General features: G+C 38.0%; 1 protein-coding gene across 1 annotated transcript in view; it reads right to left on the reverse strand.

Moving 5' to 3' along the window:
- Positions 1–18,445, reverse strand: part of DARS1 (aspartyl-tRNA synthetase 1) — a 40,222-nt gene extending 21,777 nt beyond the window's left edge. The window contains exons 1-4 of the mRNA XM_080621255.1: positions 18,295–18,445; positions 17,052–17,109; positions 10,912–11,004; positions 6,004–6,106 (exon numbers count right to left, since the gene is read on the reverse strand). Of these exons, the coding sequence (XP_080477381.1) occupies positions 6,004–6,106; positions 10,912–11,004; positions 17,052–17,109; positions 18,295–18,366 (326 nt within the window). The 5' untranslated portion in view covers positions 18,367–18,445. The remainder of the gene's footprint in view (positions 1–6,003; positions 6,107–10,911; positions 11,005–17,051; positions 17,110–18,294) is intronic.
- Positions 18,446–19,648: the final 1,203 nt, after the last annotated feature.

The following is a 19,648-nucleotide window of genomic DNA, read 5'->3' on the forward strand; positions in this document are numbered from 1 at the left end:
ATTCATGAGATCCCCTCTCAGTCTTCCCTAGACTAAACAGACTCAGCTCTTGCAATGTCTCCTCATAAGAGATGCACCAGACCCCTGATCATCCTTGTGGCCTTGTGGTGATGTTTAAAAGAATGAAAGCTTTACTCTTACGCTAACTTTTTTCCCCTAAACAATTCTCCTCTATTTTCCCCACCTCCTTTTTCATGTTGGCATTTTGGCAAATGCCCAGAAAAGACTACTAATGACATGAATAGTAGTGTCTTCACTGAAAAGTTTCCAATCCGCTGAATAAAAATCCTATCACTAGTAATAGCAAATAAAAAAAACTTTTAAACTTACTGAAGCAAATTCTCTGCACCACGAAATAGAAAATAAATAGTTGAATTATGTTGTATGATGGATTCATCATCAGATTATCAATCCCGTGACTAAGAATTGGTGTTTGTGAAGTCATTACAGAGCTTTGATCAGAACACACATGGAATTCAAGACATGTAAAACGGTACTGGTTTAAAAATACAGGCAGAAACTGACTTTCACATCATTGTAACTGTAATATTGCTTTGCAAACTTGCACAGCAGAACCTTAAACTTTTCACTTGTGATTAAATGTGCTTTTTCTGTCTCTAAGCTGGAGTTGAACTTAAAACAGTATGCATCTTCATCTGGAGCACACTTTAAAACTGTAACAACCCTTAGTCATTAAATTTGACATAATCTTAAAGATGTATTTGAACTCAATTCCTACCTATGTAGATCCCTGTATCCCAGTATGCATACAGCCTGGGCACATAAAAGCACTACCAAGTTTACTGCTGCACATGGGCATCTTTGTTTTTACAAATGTTCATCATCTACTCTGGACTTTCACTTGATAATTAGAAAATATGCCTTTCCTCTTCAGACTACGTATTTAATCTGGTATGGAAGTAAAAGCTCGTGCACCACATAAACTACAGAAAACTAGAAGGTGCTGCTTTGATCCCAACAGAGAATTCCAAGAATTATACTGAAATGGTAATTTCAGTTCAAGTTACAAGAAGAAACAAGATGCTTTAATTGACTGCTAGTAACTATAGCAAACTGTTCTCCACAGCAGCAGACTAAGTAATCTAGGTGATTTTCTGATGAAAATCCCCTGGCTAACAAAAATCCCCAAACAAACAAAAAGTGAACAAGTAGCAGAAAAGCATGCCAAAGCTATCACCATTTCCATTCAAGACAACAGTATTTCTAACTGTAATTAATATTACAAAGGACTAGCAACTAAATTAGATGCATGATGCACTAAGACAGATGATGTTTACATTTTCTAATCCTCAAAGCTATTTTAGTAATAAAGTCTGATGCTAAAAGATTCTTCTGTATAGCAAACTGCTACTTTAAATGTAATGTTTCTTTCAAAAAAAATCAAGACTATAGTTACTAAAATGTCCGCTAGATGCCTTATGTCCCTCTTAATTATCTGCAGGTCTATTAGCCAAGACTTTCTCTTTTAACCACAGGATTGCATTATTGTAGTCTGTATGACAACATCTTTCATCAACAGCTTCATGTTGCAAGCTGAACTCCATGTGGGCCTCCCTAAGTGAATCACAACCCACATTTTCTTGATCAGAAGTCTGAAGAACTGAAAAAAACTTGGCTATTTATAGACTTTACATAGAAAATGGTTTACTTATTGGAAGCATCTATACTTGTTCAGAAATTTTCTTGTTTGTTTTTTTTCTTTAACACTGTGTTTCTGTAAGCAGATTACACAAATTATTCTATTTATACATCATTAAACCTAAAAACATTAAAACAATTGTCATAAAACAATAATCAATTATTCTTTATCTGAATGTCAGTGAAAGTTGAAGGCAATAGAGTTTACTTTGGAAAAATTAGTTCATTTTGTAAATAATTGAAAGTATAAACATTTTATACTCAACTCAGTTAAGAGCAACTGTAAAATCTATCTTCTTTTAAAGATCTTAAGTAGCAAAATTCACTACACATTTTTAATCATTTGTATTGAGGGGAAAATGAAAAAAAAAAGGCACTTTATTTCCCTTTCCCTACCTAGCTTCACCATCTGTTCACTGCATCTTGTCATACCTTTGTATCTGCAAGTAAAGAACCCTCCATGGGCAGAAAATCTTCTTGCATAGATACCATCAGACTGCAATTTACATCACTAAAATCCCTTCAATAGAATAGGAAGTTTTCTTTAGTCTCACAGGAAGGCAGATCTGCCTGACTGCATATCATTTCATCTTGCAGCTTCACCATCAACCTTTCCCAATTTGACATATATTCCAATACAAGATAACAAAAGTGGCCAAAATATTTCAGAAATAGTCTAATAACTGGCATATATTGCATTAATGGCATTTTAGTCCTTTTTTTCAAAACTCAAATCTCCTAGTATAGTAGGTGAGAGAACCACGTGGACTCCTGTTAAGTCAGTTATCTTACATTTCTCATCACTTACTTTCCTATGCATTAATCCTGAACATACACAGAATTTGAACTAATGATCACAAAGATACAGAATGCACACTGAGGAGTGACAAAGCAATTATTCTAAATGAATCCTGGTTACTATATACTCTTAGCCCCTACTTTACCATTCCAATTTCTGTGTTGCCAGTTGGGTTAACAGCTGCGAATTAACATTTTCTCCCAGATCACTGATATAAAAGTTAAACAGAAATGGATAAAGGAATATTTCTGCAGCAGTTTTCCTAGTATTACAAATTTATCTAGCTGATGAACTTATGTGTATTTTTCTACACTATGAAGTATTTTCATAAATGCTTACCCATCTTTCCTCTCCTCCCCTGCCCCCGCTTTTTAATCTCTCTTCTGAATTTCCATTCTCTAGCCTATATAAAGAGCCATCAACTTACTTCCTGAGTGCGCACATGATGTTTGGGCAGCTACATTAGAATCTGTTAACCACCTCTCCCAACTGCTAAATCATATGACATGGCTATGGAGGGGATAAAGGAGGAGGCTTAATGCTGATCTAAAAAAAAAAAAAAAAAGGTAAAGAAAACTAAATCCAACCACACCCAATACATTGCAGAAAAAAGCAGGTTGATAAATTACTAATTGCATCACTTGTCACCTCTACTAGCTGACAGAGACAACTCTTTCTCTTATACAGCATCCATTGCAGGACTAGGCTGGGGTTTTTTTTCTGACGAAAGACTCCATAACTGCCAAACCAGTATCTCCAGTGGCTCTATGTTGTTGACTACGCATGTTCTAGAAGTTCAACTAGAAAATTTTCATAGATTAACTCACAGAAATTTCTTTCTAAAACTGAGTTAAACCAGTATTAAGAATGTTTTACTAAAAAGAACTCACATTCTTATGACAATGGAGATAACTAGTATAAGAATGTTGCTAGACCACAGAAGGTTATGAAAGTTCTTGGTTTCCATGTGCCAATATCTAAAAGAGGAACTGGTTTGTTTATTATTTATGAAAGTTTGTAGAAAAAATGTTCATGATTTAATCAGTTCTCATTAAAAATTCAATATTCAGAATTTCACAAAGCATTTTAAAGAACATTTTGGACCCAGTATCAAAATATGATAAAGTAGCACATGAAAAATAAAATTTATGGACTACCAGTGAAAAAGTTTAGTTTAAAAAATTTAATGAAATGTAAAGTTTTTAAGTTAAATGTTTTCATCAATAAATGTGTGTATCCTCATTTAATGTATAGGAAACAAACAAGAGAGGATGAAAAAAGACACTGAGAAAGGCAGAGAAACAGTACAGTTATTTTTAGACATCTAAGACCAGCCTCATCTACTAGTAACTGGCTTTATTCTACAGCAGGTGAAAACTAGCAGGAAAGTGCCTGAAGACAAAGCTTGTACTGTTGCTGTGCTTCAGGTGTTACTGGCACAGAGACCACAAGTGCACAAGTCAGGGAACAGCATCAGCCTCTGAAGGACACAAGGCAGCTCCATTGGCAACATCAGACAAAATTGTAGAAGTTAAAACACTGGAAAAAGTAACAGCATGGCAGGATATTAATGAAATATGTTTGTTGCATAAATGATAAATGATTGCACTAATGGTGTCAAAACAAAAGCAAACTCCCAAAAGAAAACCCAGAGGGCTGTAGCAGAGAATGGTCTATCATTCAAAGAATGTGATGATAAACATATAAGCATTTCAAAAGCACAAATAATTTGTAAAACATGCATGCTATAAATTAGAGAGGCTGAAGTATCAGGATTTAGCTAGCAAATGATGTCACAAAAAGGCGTAGAATGAAAAGTCAAAATACAGCACAAACGCAAATCTGCCTACTCAGGTCTGTCAAGAAAAGTGGGGAGATGACAGCAAATTGGAAAGAACCAAAGGATGAGGTTCCATCTGATTTAACAGCTCACTGCTGCCAGAAGAGAAAGGAGCTTTGCCCTCTACTCTTTCCAGATACCCTTCTCCACCATTTACCACTCCTTGTTAGCTCTGGACCTCCATAACCTACTTTTAATCACTAACCTGACAGAAAATGGAGTAAAACAAGATAAGTTGATCCACACAGACAAAAAAAAAAAAAAAATCATGGAACTCTTACAAGTTCCATGGAACTCTTACAACTCTTACAACTCTTCCCTTTCATGCGCTCCTAACCACTGAGCTCTGCCACTCATGAAGAAATTCAGCTGTAGAGGAAAGAACTGCAAAGAAAACTGAAAAAGAGAGATGTTGGAGAGAAGTAGATAATAGGAGAGTGAGCATCAGAACTATAATAGTTGTTTCACTGTTTGGTAGCACAACTTTGTTGAGAGAGTACAGGCAGACTGTTGGTAGGTTAGAGGGAGATGAATTAGGGAACAAGTAGATTATACACTTAATTCTTTTCAAAGATTCTAAGCACTGGAGAGAACAAACATTTCATGAAGAAACAAAACACTTCACTTTGGCTCACAAACACCTGTAAACAGCATGCTCCACACTGGCACTGCCAATGCTAGGCATCGCCAAACAACAAACACTGCTGGTTCTGTTTTCCCATTGCCTTGAACCTCAACAGCAGAAGCATTATCCTAACCTCTTTAACTTGGCTTCTGGAAGTCTGTACTATAATGAATCCCTCCTCTCCCTGACATATTGAAGGTTGAAAGCTGTAGCACTTTTGCAGCTAATTAGTGGGGGCTCCCTTCCCAGACATGAGAGTAATGCCAAGAACTACACAGAAGCAACTCAAGTGCCACATGTTAAACATATTACTGCACTGAACTGATCCACATTTTTATTTGTGAACAAGCAGACATACATGATTAAAATCCCTACTATAAGAACACCTTTATCATGCTAGCATATTCAGTACTGAACAACCTGAAAGCACAATCATGAGGCAATCATTAGGGGAAGGTAATTTTTTATCTTTAAGAGCAAAATAAATCAAATAACTGAATTCAAATTACAGCAACAAACACTTCTTTAACTGGCAAGCCTACCTATTACCCTCCCCCAATATTTAAATAAATAAATTATATCTCTCCTTAAACATTCTAGTGCCAAAAAATAAGGTGTAAATAAGATTAATTCAGTGCACAGAAGCTACTCTTCGTTCTTCAATTTGCAATATGGAACTTCTCCATGTCAGTTCTAGCTATAAAACTTACTACTACACTGCATGTCTCGTAGAAGAAAAACCCTGAACATGTGCAGACATACACAAGCACCACGCACAGAATGAAGTGTCCCACTAAGCTCAATTCGCCAGACTTTTTGTTAGCTGGCTTGAAAGTAAATGTAGGTTGTCTATGGTGAAAGAATGCTGCTTCAGCAGTTCAGAATGAATTTCAAGCCTGTTCTCTATTTTATCTTTTGTCAGTGTAATGTATTCAATGCAGTAGAGAGCTGACAATTTAAATAACTACATTTTAAAACAAACGAAGCATTGATGTTAATGTGTGAAAATGGTCCCAACCCCTGGGAGTCCTGGTTCCCACCATTGTTTACTCTGACAACAGGATATAATTGCTTACTTACTTGGCAGCAAACTTTACCATCTGCTTGCTTGCATGCTGTCCCACAGCCACAAGAGCCTGGATATTAAACTGCTGCTGACGCAGGACTAAGAAACACTGCTTCCCTGAATACAAAGAAAAACAACGCAGGTGTATTAAGGACAAGTTACTCGAAGTCTTTGTGAATGAGAAAAAAAATGCTTTACTACCTTACCAGTAAGCTGAAAATTTAAGTAGGGGTTTTTGTCTATCCCCTCATCACTGCCCCCCCCCCAATAGCTACATCAAACTAGTCAGTGTGTGTACACACACCCCCCAAATATTGATATAAATCAAATAATTCTGCCTTACATCTATAAATATGTGAATGGACATTTTCTAAAAATAACAAACTTTCCAAGAGAAACAATATCTAGGCAAAACAAAAACTAGAAATCATGACTTTTAAAATATCCATTGTTCTTTAACTGCAAGAAGTAAACCATACTTTTCCTTTTTGCTTTGCTCACAGCTACTTCAACTCAACATGATTTTAAAAGAATTTTTTTTCTCATCTTCCCAATTTAAAGCCGTAGAGATCACTTTACAAAGACCCTCTGAGAGAAATAGGCTTGATTTTGCACCACAGAGACTAAACCAACAATGTTCATTCTGTAATACACTGCACATTCAGAATGAAGGGAACAAAAGGAGTATTGATTCCGGTGAATGACAAGAACCTAAAAGATCCAATTAAAAATTCTTGTAAAAGCAATTTATTCATGAACATCTCAGGGAAAAAGAAGTTAATAGGAATTAATAATAATTTACAAAGAACATATTACACTTTGTTGACTTCTAAAATGTGTATTTCCAAGTCAACAAACCTCTTTCTAATCTGTTTAGCTGACAGTTACAATCATTTCATATTACTCCTCACATCTCTAATAACCATTTACTCTTTAACATAGATTTAAGGAAATGCAGTGATTTTAAATGCTTCTTCCTCAGAGAGAGAAATCAACAACAAACACTTCATTGTTGTACCAGTATCTGATAAAATGTATCAATGTAATTTTAATTCCATGTTCTGATTCATAACAGTATAACATTTCCATTAAATGGTAAAATAGGAAGAACCCAGAAGCTTTGTTATAAACAGCTATTTCCCAGTTATTGTTGACTTAGATTATCAAACATTAAAATCAACATGTATCTAACTTGGACAATGAAACTGAAAAGCCAGTTGCAGTTTTCATTTATAATTATGTAGATCACCATTCTTGACACATAGCTGTAGAGAATTTGAAGAGTATCAGAAGATAAAATGCAGAACATTTGGCAAACAATCTGACGGAAATAAAAGCAAACATATAAAACTAGTACAAAATATTATTAAAGCCCAAGATTATAAGTATTGGAAATAACTAACCTTTTCCTATGACTGTGATTTCAGAAATGCAAAAAAAATAATTCCTTATTTTCAGAAAACAGAGTACAGCTATTTCTGTAATCCAGAGGCTACAATATCTAAGTAAAGAAGCTAATATGGTATGGATGTACATATTTCTTGCAGGCAAACGTTAAACCACAGATCTAAATTAGAAAAGCACAGGCTGTGTTTCAGATCCAGCAAGTCAACAAATCAAACACAATTCTTCCATAGGACACAATACACTATGTTTCTTTGGTTAAGCTAGTCATATCTCACATCAGTGACACTTCAGTGTTTCTTCCTTACAATGTAGTTTGATACAGTATTTCCTAGAAAAAAAAAATCTGTCTCCATGATTTTTGTCACAAATAATTTACCAAAAATGTAAGTTTCAGCAATGATGTGTTAGGTGTTCAAATAAAAATATGCAGCTGCAGACAGCTACAATGTCATTCAATTAGTAAATATTTAAGGAGAAGACAGTGAAATAAAGGGAGGGACTTGCTATCATACTATAATCAGAAGCAAAAGTTTGGAAGTTGTACTTAATCCCAAAAGCCAGAAGTCTGATCAGTATCTGCATAATAAAAGGACTCAAATCTTTCTGTCATGAGTAACAGTAGTTGTTTCCATGAAGAAAAAGGATGTTTTGTAGAATATAACTATTTCTAATCAAACAGAAGATAAATGATCAAACACTCACTGATAGAGGTACTGAAAATATCACAGTTACAAAGATTATAGGAGGAAACAGAACTTTTCCCAAAAGATCCAAAGGCACGCAAAATAAAGTATCAAAAAGGCAAGCCATAAATCTACTTTATGATTAGATGCCTTTTCAGATCAAGAGATGAAAAAAAAGCACAGAGTGAGGGAGGGGGAAAAAAAGAAGAGGGATTATGGGATCTTCTCCCATGTATTTCAGAATATTTATGTGGCATTTAAGTGAAAAGTGTAAGACCAAATTTACTCACATTAAACAGTAAACTACCCTAAGTTTCTATAAAACAAACCAACACTGTGCCACAAGACTGCTCAAAAAGATTAAAAGCTTCAAAAGAAATTTGCTTAAAAAGGTCTGACTCAGTCTAATGCAAGGAGCTTTTAGTCACTGAACAAATACGAGAAAACCCCACACAGAGAATCCCGCCAAAAGAAAGACATAAAACCAAAAAGGAATCCATTTCCTTCCTTGTATGGGAGTACCAAATGACACAAGACCTTTTAAGAGAAAAGGATGTAAGGAAGGAATTTGTATAAAGAGTAGAAAATGTTTGGGCATACAAATTAATACACTGCTAGTTACAGACATCTGCCAGCAAAGAGAAAAAGGTATATGGTTTATTATAAAATTTGCTCTTGGTGGTATTCTTATTTTCAGACATACTACTTCAATGTTTTATAAACCTCTGCATTCATAAACCAGAACCAAGTTCCAGACTAACATCCTGCTCAAGTCCCATCTGCCTGGCAGAACCCAGGCTGATTTCCCAACTGCTTTTCAATGATAAAAGCAAACAGTAGCTTAGGCTGGCTTTAAAATGAAGCCAGAAATAACATTTATTCAATTTATGATAAAAACCACAGGGCCTCAAGCACTTTAATTTCAGTACAACCCACAGAAATTCCCAACACTCCATTCTTTACACATCCTTCAGTTCATTTCCATCAGATTTCATGAGTGGCTTGCTATATGAGACAGCTGGATGCTGCAGTTGTTCAAATTCAATGTTTTTGCTTTATTGGTCAGAACTGGACAGAATTAAATAAAGGATATGTTGGTTATTTAGGAGTCAAATTCGAGCTTCTGAGATAAACTAAAGCTATTTTTGCATAAGATTTTCCTGCTTCCTGCAAGACTTTCCATAATGGTAGGAATAGCACCATGATGTGTGTGGGAAAGCCTAATACTACTTTTTCCTCTTAAACATTTGCTTTTCTTGAAAGACTCTTTCCCCCAAAGATTATGTAAACAAGGGTATGGCATTCCCTGAATGTCAGAATTGTTCTGTGTTGTCAGACCAAGAGGGAACAAGAAACACAATCAATAAATTGAGAACACTTCATGCCCATAATCAACACCTTTGCTTTCACTCATCAGGCTGTGTGAAAAGAGTTTTGAAATTAAGCACTTATTTCATGAAAAATGATACCGTATATAAACGCAATATGGAGAGAGTAATTAACAACTACTGAGCTTTGCATTTTTTTTAAAGGTCTGCACAGACACGACACCTGTGTTTAATGATACTAAATTCTGTTAATAGTCTTCCTACAGCCACAAAAGAAAAAGCCATAAGGATACCCTTATTCATATACCGATGTTGATATTAAAATTAGAGAGTATCTCCTGTCTGAACAACTTAAAGTTGTAATGACCAAGGCTTTCACACCTTTTAGGGTTGACAGGTTCTATAAATAGCAGAGACACTTCCATGTAAGACCCACTACAGAACTATTGAGGAAATCACAGAAGACTTCCTAATATAAAGATTCTCATACAAACTAAAATTTGCATTATATGTATATATTTACATGCAGGTCCTTAACTGGCTGCAGTACAGACACATTAAGAGGGACTTATCTTTTTTTTAATGAAGCCTCAAAAATAAAAATTAATCTGGTATCTGTGACAATATTCTGTAATGGATTCTTGCCCCCAGTTTGCTTTATTTTCAATTCTGAGACTATCATTAAGTTTCACTTGTGAAGAAAATTTCTTTATGCTCTTTTCTTTCAACTCTTGGGAAGACAAGGTATTTATATCTCATTATAGAACTGCCAAACGTAACTGAAACTAGTACAACAGTTGTCAGCATCTGATGTCAACTGAAAAGGCCAAAGCCTATTTAAAGTTTGCATATGGCAAACTGATCTCCAGAGAGAACTTCTGATTCCAGGGAAGAAATATGGTTGTCAAAGAGCCAAGTACGACAGCCCACACCACTCAGAACCTATAAAAGGATTTTCCCTTTGTCTTGTAAAGATGATGTTTCTTATTTGAAGTTCAAACAGGTATAACCAGGTACTGGTAACTGAAAGTAAAAATTCTGAAATTTTAACACAGATTTTTGCTTCCTGTCAAAGAAAAGGTATAATGAAAATACTCATACGCAGCAGGATAAATATGGCCTGACAACTGATACATTTACAATAAAAGTACATTTTACAGTAGAAGTTTGCAACTGTTTTATCTCACAACTGTTAACACCCAAAGGAGAATGACTAGAATATTTTAAAATTCCTTTTATAATCGCCTACACATTATTTAGCAATATGATAAAACTAAAATTCACTTTTACCAAAATACCCTACTTCCACTCAGCTGAAAACAAAATTTCCTTTTCCCCTATTGGGAAAAGATAGGTGGAAAAAAAAGAAAATAACCAATCAAAGTGAACACTGAGTAACCAGGTGGTAAAATTTTCTGGTATGCATGACATAACTAACAGGTCATGACAATAAAATAAACATTCAGCCAAAATATGAGGAAATAAAAGCCTGAAGGCTTCTCACCTTTAGCTCTGCTTGTATGAACTCTGCCACGAACCCAAACCACTTCATCAGCCTTCTCCACTGTCAAGTCTTTTATTCGAATCAAAACTCTATCTGAATTACAGAAAAACAAACACCACAATCTTAAAAACCATTTAAAATAAATTTTAAGCAAAACATCTTTCACTTTAAATTCCAAAGATATTTTTCATCATTGCTAATATACACAATAAATTGAAAATATTATTTTTCGTATCTACAGGATAATAGACTCACTGAAAACACACAAGATGGTATTTCCTTTCTTAGTGTATTGTACTTGATCAAGTAGTTTTAAATTGGCTCAAGTTTATGGTTTGACTTATACAGCAGGGTCAAACTGCACTAAAACAAAAGCAAGGCTTACTGTATGTAGCTCATGGATGGAAGAACCCAGCCTGACTACAGTATTTTTGATAGGATTTCTCTGTACTGCAACTGTACTGTCTGCAGTTATTAATCTGAACTTCTGCTAGCTAAGTGATGCCTGCCCGACTTCACTGTGCAATGTGAAAGTTGGTATGTTGAACACAGCAAAACAAAGGCTCAGAGGTGACATGACTATTCTCTGTATCTAGTAAGTAGAAAGGTGAAATCACAGTAAAGTAATTACTGTTTAGAAGTAAGAGAAAGAAACTATAAATAAATGTGAATTAGAAATGAAAATATTTATTTTGATAAAAACAATAATGTTTTGGAGCAACAAGAGTATAACTGTGTAAAACCAGTAAAATTTATTTTCAGAGAGAATCTCTTTGACAACCTGATCAAGCACTACTATCATTGTACAAGCCAGAAAGAACCCTCTAAATTCTATATACCCAAGAAAGCTAAATAACAATAGGAATGCATGGACTGGAAAGGTCGGATTTTGGATAGCAAAGAAAAAATAAGTTATGAAGGAAAATATTTTTAAATAAATCAGGGCAATTAATGAACTGCCAATATGCTAGCTGCATGACACTACTCCTTGAGAAGTACTTGTTTAATTGTATTTTTTTCCAGCCAAATGTATTTTTGCATGGTCTCAAACACTTATTTCTTACAGTAGCTACAAATGAGTTAGAGGGTATACACAGAATATTTCTAACAGCTTCACTTACTCATTTACAGTTCGCATGTGGTAAAAACACTGCTTATTAGACAAAAAAAAAATCTCTAAGGGAGATATTGATCTTTATGGGTCTCTTTCAACTTGAGGTATTCTATTATTCTATGAGTCTATGATATGTAACACAAGCAAATTCACTCTCATTTTATCACAGACTTCTCCGTAACATCAAATTTACCAAGACACTTACACTCTAGACTTTTCCCGCCAGAACTTTTCCAAAGTTTGCCTACGTTAGGATACCATCTGTTGTTCTGGACTCCTTCCCTCTGTTTCTGAATACCAGTCACAGCTTCCCCTCCAAGCCTATTATTCTGCACTAGAAATTTTAGGGGGTTGAAAATGCTTATTAACTTATGCTGAGAGCAGTGCAGTTTCTTCTTCACAGGCAAACATCAAAACAAGAATAGAATGGAAGTGCACAGAGAAATGTGATGGGAAACTGATTCAAATATATTAATAATGTGTGTGTGTGTGTGCGCGCGCACCAGTGCAGTGGGGAAGGGAGAAAAGGGAATAAAGATGTTATTACTTGCCAGCAACTTCTGACATTTAAACTTTAACAGCACAGTTTTATAGGAAACATGCAACCAGTACAACCCATACACTTTAGTGTATCTAAGAGTTTGATATTCAGTTAAAATTACCTCAGTCAACTTAAAAAACTGTATTGTTAGAAACATTTTCCAGGCACAAGCATAAAAACAGAATGAGGTGCTACTTTTTTTAAGGATCCTTAGTGTTTCAGGAACCATCTGCACTAGATAAATATTTTTTAAGTCTTTTGTATACATAATGGTTCATGTTTCATCGAGACTAAAAAAGACACCTTTAACACAAAAAATTGTATCTGGTATGAATTATTAAAAACTATTTCACCTTTCATAATACAGGTAATAAAACAGTATCAAAAGAGATATCATAAAATCATTTTTTCCAACAGCAGATTGCAGAATCACGGCATGGCTGAAGTTGGGAGGGATCTCTGGAGGTCACCTGGTCCAACCCCCTGTCCAAGCAGGGCCACCTAGAGTCAGTAGTCCAAGGCTGCATTCTGATGGTTTTTTGTATCTTCATGGAGGGAGACTCCACAATCACCCTGGGCAACCTATGCCAGTGCTTGATCACCCTCATAGTAAAAAATGTTCCCTCATGATTCTATGATTCTATGTTCAAAGAGAACTTTCTCTGTTTCTGTTTGTGCCCATCTCTGGTCCTGCCACTGGGCCTCACTGAAAACAGCTAGATGTAGCAACTGTTACGTCACTTTGTTTCCCTTCTTCAACACTTCCCACTCTGCTTTTCCTCTCATTTCTAAAATGCCAGCAGTTCATGATAATGTCTGCATTTCTTAGGGTAAGCAATTGTTTGTTTTTCCTATTGTCCAACCAACATGCTGTAGCTCAAATCTTCCTTCTTTACTCTCACGTATTAATTCACCTGGTACTCCTTCCAGTTAATTTCTCCCATGAAAAAAAATTTCTTCCATGAAAAAGTGAGAGCTTCTTGCTCTCACTTTTAAGGTCCTATTAAAAGCATACTCTTCAGGCTGTCACCTACATGTTCTTTGACAAATGCAAGCTATACTTACATTTTCTTGCCACATAAACACAGACAACTAAATAATGCAAAAATAGATGTTTAAACCATACTATAGTTGCCATGAAGACAAGAGAACAAAGACTTTAAACAAAGTTCAAACAAAACACTCTTAAGTCTGAAATTATACTTCCAGCCCCAATTCAACATTCATGCTACCTCACCTTCATTGCCAGTTTGAATCATGTTTATGGGGAAACTTCATTTTTTTTATTTCCTTCATGTATAGCACAATCTCCTCTATCCAAATTTCAGAACTTTAACCTCTTCTAAACATGAGAGAAGATGCTAAAACTCCAAAAAGCTGTGTGGGTTATACAAGACAATCACTTTTCCATCCCCAGACTCATACCCCAGTTTGCTCATTTAGCTTCCATCACAGAGTTTTGAACAGTATGATCAATATTTCTGCTGTCTCTGTGAAGTGCCAGCATCCTTACAATGTTGGATAAATTTGAAAAAGAGAATATAAATCTAATAAAAAGTCCTGAAAGCCAAAAGCAGTGTAAGATGAAAGCAGCTTCCAGGTAGAGGAGATGAAAGTAATGGGGCTGAAGGGAGAAAAAGGGCAAGGCAAATGAAGTTTTACTAGCAATCATAGCCTCAAGCATGCAGGAAGGATTTAAAGACATGACGTAACAGGAAGTGAGAACGTCACATAGTGCAGCCAACATCAGCAGAAGAAAGGCTGAAGTAGATGAAGAATGAAGGCACAAGTATGCGTGAGATCAGTAGAGCAAGGTGGAGCATCTATGCAACAACTCTGTGAACATGTGAAGGGTTTTAATTTGCTTGCAGAAGAACAAGAATCTATGAGTACGGTGGAATGACAATAAGCCTATCCATGGAAAGAGAGTAATTTTCTCTGAACACTCCACGCTTTTCAACTTCCCATGTCCCGTCAGTGTCCTCAGGAGAGTGCAGTTACCACAGCAAGCCTAAAAGCAACAGTGCTGTAGAGGTACAACTGAGCTCCGACCCACGACTGTGTGGTATTGTCTGTTGGCTCCAGTTACCAGACAGTATGTGGAGCCGCATGTGTCATACCACAATTCATTATTCTGACTTAGAAATGGCGTGTACCCCCAGTCTTCAGAAACAAACAAAATAAACACAGTACAGGTGTGAACACTCACATTTGTGCTCCCCTGCAACCTCCTGCCCCAGGCAGTAGTTCCTCCAAGACACTCAATGCAAGCAGAATACTTTGGGGAAAAGCATATACACACTACTAATGATGAGTGATGACTTCATCCTCCCGTGAGCCTTTTGATAAGAGCTCTCCCTGGCAGGAACTACTGAATCTTTAACTAAGAGAGCATTAGTATCAAGAAAGGGACTAGCCTGATCCTGAACTTCTTCGTTAGAAGTATTTTGGTGTTCAATGTTACCTAATTCCGGTGTTCTAGATAATAATCTTCTAAAAAATGGAATAGCAAGAGTGTTTTAAGTTGTATTTTAATGAAAAACCTATTCAATCTTACCCATACACTGGCTAAGACTTTTTTTTTTTTCTTAAACAAGGATCTAGTGTCAAGAGGACAACAGATCTGAACACAGCACTCTGCCATTCTCATATAATTTTCTGTAGCTTTCACCAATTTTCCTTCTCAACATATTCTTTTTTTCTCCACGGTATTTTTGAATGTTTCTTTTGACTGTGAGACAACTGGAGGGGCACTTTCTCCATGAGACTAGGATTTGATCCATCATCTCAATCTGCCAGCTTTGGTCTCTCACATAGTTGTCTGCTACAGGGTGTGAAAGTGGCAGAGGAAACAGCTTGCTGAAACTCTGGTGATCCAAACGCTATCACAGAAGAGTGCAGGGAACAGAGATCCAACAGGACAATTTTTCAGCCTGCAGTCAGCAATGCAGGTTAACCAGTCAGATGCCAACTTGGAGTTATCAATTTTCCTTAATAGTATACCTTTTAGGTTGCAACTGCACACCAATTTATGGACTGTTATGTGGTTGCATGTAACTACGGATGGCTGTATTCCTGCCCCCTTCCAGCAGTCATCATACCCCCAGCCAGCCTCTTTCACTTTGCTAGGCTGGCTAAACAAACTGTCATTATTGGCATGTTGACACAGATCAGCAGAAGACCCAGCACCAGCGAGACCACAGACGCCAGCAGTTTGGCTGGCTTACATTGCGATTTCAACTTTAGTTCCCTTTCTTTCATAGCTAATATGTATTTTATTCAATAATGACTATTAATACAGTCTCTAGTGATCTTCTTGTCCTGTTACACTCCTGACATAATGTTCTCCTTCAGTTGGTTTCCACCTATGATAGCTTTTGTGTCTCCTCCTCTTCCCTACATTCTGCAATTCCCTTCCTAAGGAAGGTCAAGCAAAACAACAATTCAGAGAGAAGAGAGAAAAAAAAAAAACAAAAACAAAACCCAATCACAGATGATGCTCATTTTTTACATTTCATTATGAAGAAGTTACAAGAAGCCAATCTATGACCTTCCCTCGCCTGTTTCATACACTGAATAATAAGAAGATTAGTATTTCTTGGGATGAGAATGTTCTCTATCTAACAAGTCTTTCTGAATCCCAATTCCCCATTAGTAGAAAATAAGGATTTCCTGAATCCATAGTGGTGTGAATAATCATAGAATCATAGAATAGTTAGGTGCTCATATGCAGGACTAATGAAGGTGACATAAGCAGACAGCTATCCTACTCAGAGCATGGTTGCAGCAAGCCATAGCAGAACTTACCCCAACCAAAGAAAAAAAATTACTTCTCAGACTTGGTACATTACAAATAATTATCATCTAAGGCAAGAAGAGTCAAGCCTGCAGTAATGGACAGAGACAATAGCTGACAAGCTGCGTAGGGCATGTTCCAGGCATAGCAAAGACTGAGAGTCTGTAACCTCTCTGGACCCAGATTCAATATCCAACCACACTCAAATTTTTTTTCCTTCTACGTAACTGGAATTTCCTGTGTTCCCGCCTGTGCCCATCACCTCCTGTCCAGTTACCACACAACTTCAAAGAGTCTGGCTTTGTCTTCTCTACACCCTCCATTAAGTATCTTTAAACAGTAATAAGATCACTCCACAGCCTCCTCTTCTTCAGGCTGAACAAGCCCAGTTCCCTCAGCCTCACCTCAGAGATCCTGTGCCCTAGTCCCCTGCACAATCTGGTAGCTCTTGACTGGACTGGTTCCAAAATGTTCACATTTTCCCGGCACCAGAGAGCCCAAAACTGGACATAGCACTCCAAAGACAGCCTCACATGTGCCAAATGCATTCAAATAAAGGAAATGGCAGCAAGATTTGAATGAAAACGTATGATAAATTATTTATCAAACAAGTACGGAAGATACCAAGTACATAACTTTCCTTCTCTCCTCCCCCCTTTTTAAAAAACTTTTCTTGTTTTTTAACTGACCTGGTTTCTCTTGAGATTGTATCATTGAGGACACTCCATATCTTTCCTTAGCATAATCCTAAAATGGAGGTGAGAAACATATATCAAAGAAGCATACACAAAAAGATGAAAGAAAATCATTACAAAGCTAACTGAGACAATACAAAACAATTAGCCATAACAATAAAGTCTAGAAATTGTGCTTTAGACTCTGAGATAAGCAACAGAATTGTGCCATGTAAGAAAAAAAATTTCCAACAACAGCAAACATTAAGATCGTGATTTGCTACACAGAAGTTACTGTGAATAGTCCTATATAGAGCCTACCCCCTGAAAAAAATTCAAGTCCTACAGAAGCAGGTCCATTGCTAAGTATTTCCTTCCCATACCCAGGCACACTAAGAAACCCAGCAGATCACGTCATTATGACAGGCAAAGCAAGCTCGACTGACTGCTAACAAAATCTGCTAGACACAGGGTGGGGGAGGGATGCAGCCTTTTCATCAAAAGACCACTTTTTTCGTTTTCCAACTAAGCACGCTCATTTAAAACAAAAGACGCTATAGTTTATTTATTTTATTCTATTCAATATATGAACCTAAGGTAATTCTAAATATTTTAGGCGGTCTTCACTTCTCTGCTTTTGTTGAATTACAGCCCATGTATAATTTTACAGAAGCCATCTTTACTCAGAATTCCTTACTGCTGATGCAATTTTTGGCCTTTCAACAGCAAGCAAAATCGAAACAAAATGAACTGATGCTTGGGGTTTTTTTCAGTACTGATCCGCGATCTTCAAGCGCAAGACAGAAACACCTGCGAGGCCAACAGGCGCCACCGGTGCACATGCAACAGTAGCCTGCTATGGAGCAGCAGCACAGTCCCGTAGTAGGAAGGGCACAGGGACAGGGCTGTGCTGCTTCTTAGCGCTCAGGCGGGGCCTCCTCCACCCGCACACGCGGAAACAAGATTCCAGCAAGACTCTGCAAACGCCGTGTGACGGAGAGAGGCAGAACACTTCAGCAGATCACTAACTGGCTGGGACCTGCGAAGGGGAAGGCGGACAGGAGGGCAAAAGCAAAAGGCAGCTCTGCCCTGGGGCCGGGCCAGGCACCCCAAGGCCTGGCCTCCTCACCCCGCAGGGGACGCTGCTGTCTGCTGCCTCCGCGCCGGCCTCAGCCCCACGCTAGGTCGGACCCTACCCCTTCCCTCTCGGGGCGCACAGCCTCAACGCCGCGCCCGCCCCCTCCCTGCGGAGACGCACATCAGCCGACGACGACTCGTCGCTCTCCGGGCGCTGGTCCTGGCCCTGGCCGCGACCAGCGGCACTTGGCATCCTGCTGCAGACGGCACGGACTTTCAAGCACAGCAAAGCACGGCACGACACGGCATAAGCCCGTGCGCCACACCGCTTCCGCGCACCAAACTCCCGCGAGAGTTGGAAGCAGCAGCGTGAGAACACCGGGCCTTCCCCGCGCCGCCTATCGCGAGAGTTGAACCTTCGTTTCGGGCGTGTCTCTGAGGCAGTGGTGCTGGGCGTGGCGCGAAGTGCCTCAGGGTCGGGAGATGTCGGTTGCTTACCTCCGTCCCTCCCTGTGGTGGGGAGGGCTGCTGCTTGTTGACCCGCCCCTTCTGCTTTGAAGGCGGGAGGCACTCGAAATGGCTTTTCCCACGGAAGTATAGCCGCCCTGATGGCCTCAGCGACTCCAGTCCTGCTCTAATGCTGAAGGGAAAAGTGGAGATGTGCTGGCCTTGGGCCGCGGCTCTGAGACTGGGCAGTGCGGTCTTCGCTAGCCCTGCTTCGAAGTCTGGCATGTTAACGGCCCGAACTAACATGCTGGACTGTGAAGTGGCTAACTAATGTGTTCGGCATAGCTTGGTAGCTGAATCAGAGTGCACTTTTGTTCTATTTTATTGGCAAATCTGGCTTGCCAGTCTTCAGCCTGATAGCGGTTTAGTCTCCTGTACCACTGCCAGTTCCAGTGTTTATTATTAGCTAAAACCCAGAGTAGAGCTGGTAGCTGGCAGAAAACGAATGTTAGTGCAAATCCAGGTGTTTCCCTCCAGCTGGGTGTTTAAATCAATGCTACAGTATCGAGGTCTGGGCTTACTGCAGGTGCTAGCATTCAAATGGCAGAAATCAAAGTTGCAAGCAGCTGTTGAGTCCTATAACTGTAAATTGTTTATTTTGTGCAGGATGAGAAGGAGTTAGCTGTCCTGATTTAAACAGCAGTTTTGAATTTTCACATTTGACTAATCCCGTTTGTGGTACCAATTAGAGTTCTTAATTTCCTGTCTTACAGTTGTTTATTTTGCTGCACTTTGTACTGTATTTGTTCAGCATCTCTTCTCGTGGGAATCCCCTTGCAAAGTTCCCCTTCTGTGCCTGTCTCAGAGAATTGTGTGCTTCACTGTAAGACCACATAGCTCTCACAAAATTCTTTTTTCTCATGCAAAACACTATTGCAAAGAACTAAGATCCAGTAACAGAGAAAGGAAATCACAGTCAGTTTTCATACCTCCTCACCACATGAAACAAATTTCTGACAGTCGGGTGTCATGCAACATACTTAATTGGTAATGTAACTAATAAAACACGTGGGTTTCGTACAGTGTGT

This window comes from Psittacula echo, assembly GCF_963264785.1.
Source record: "Psittacula echo genome assembly, chromosome: 6".
In the NCBI taxonomy this organism is placed as follows: domain Eukaryota; kingdom Metazoa; phylum Chordata; class Aves; order Psittaciformes; family Psittacidae; genus Psittacula; species Psittacula echo.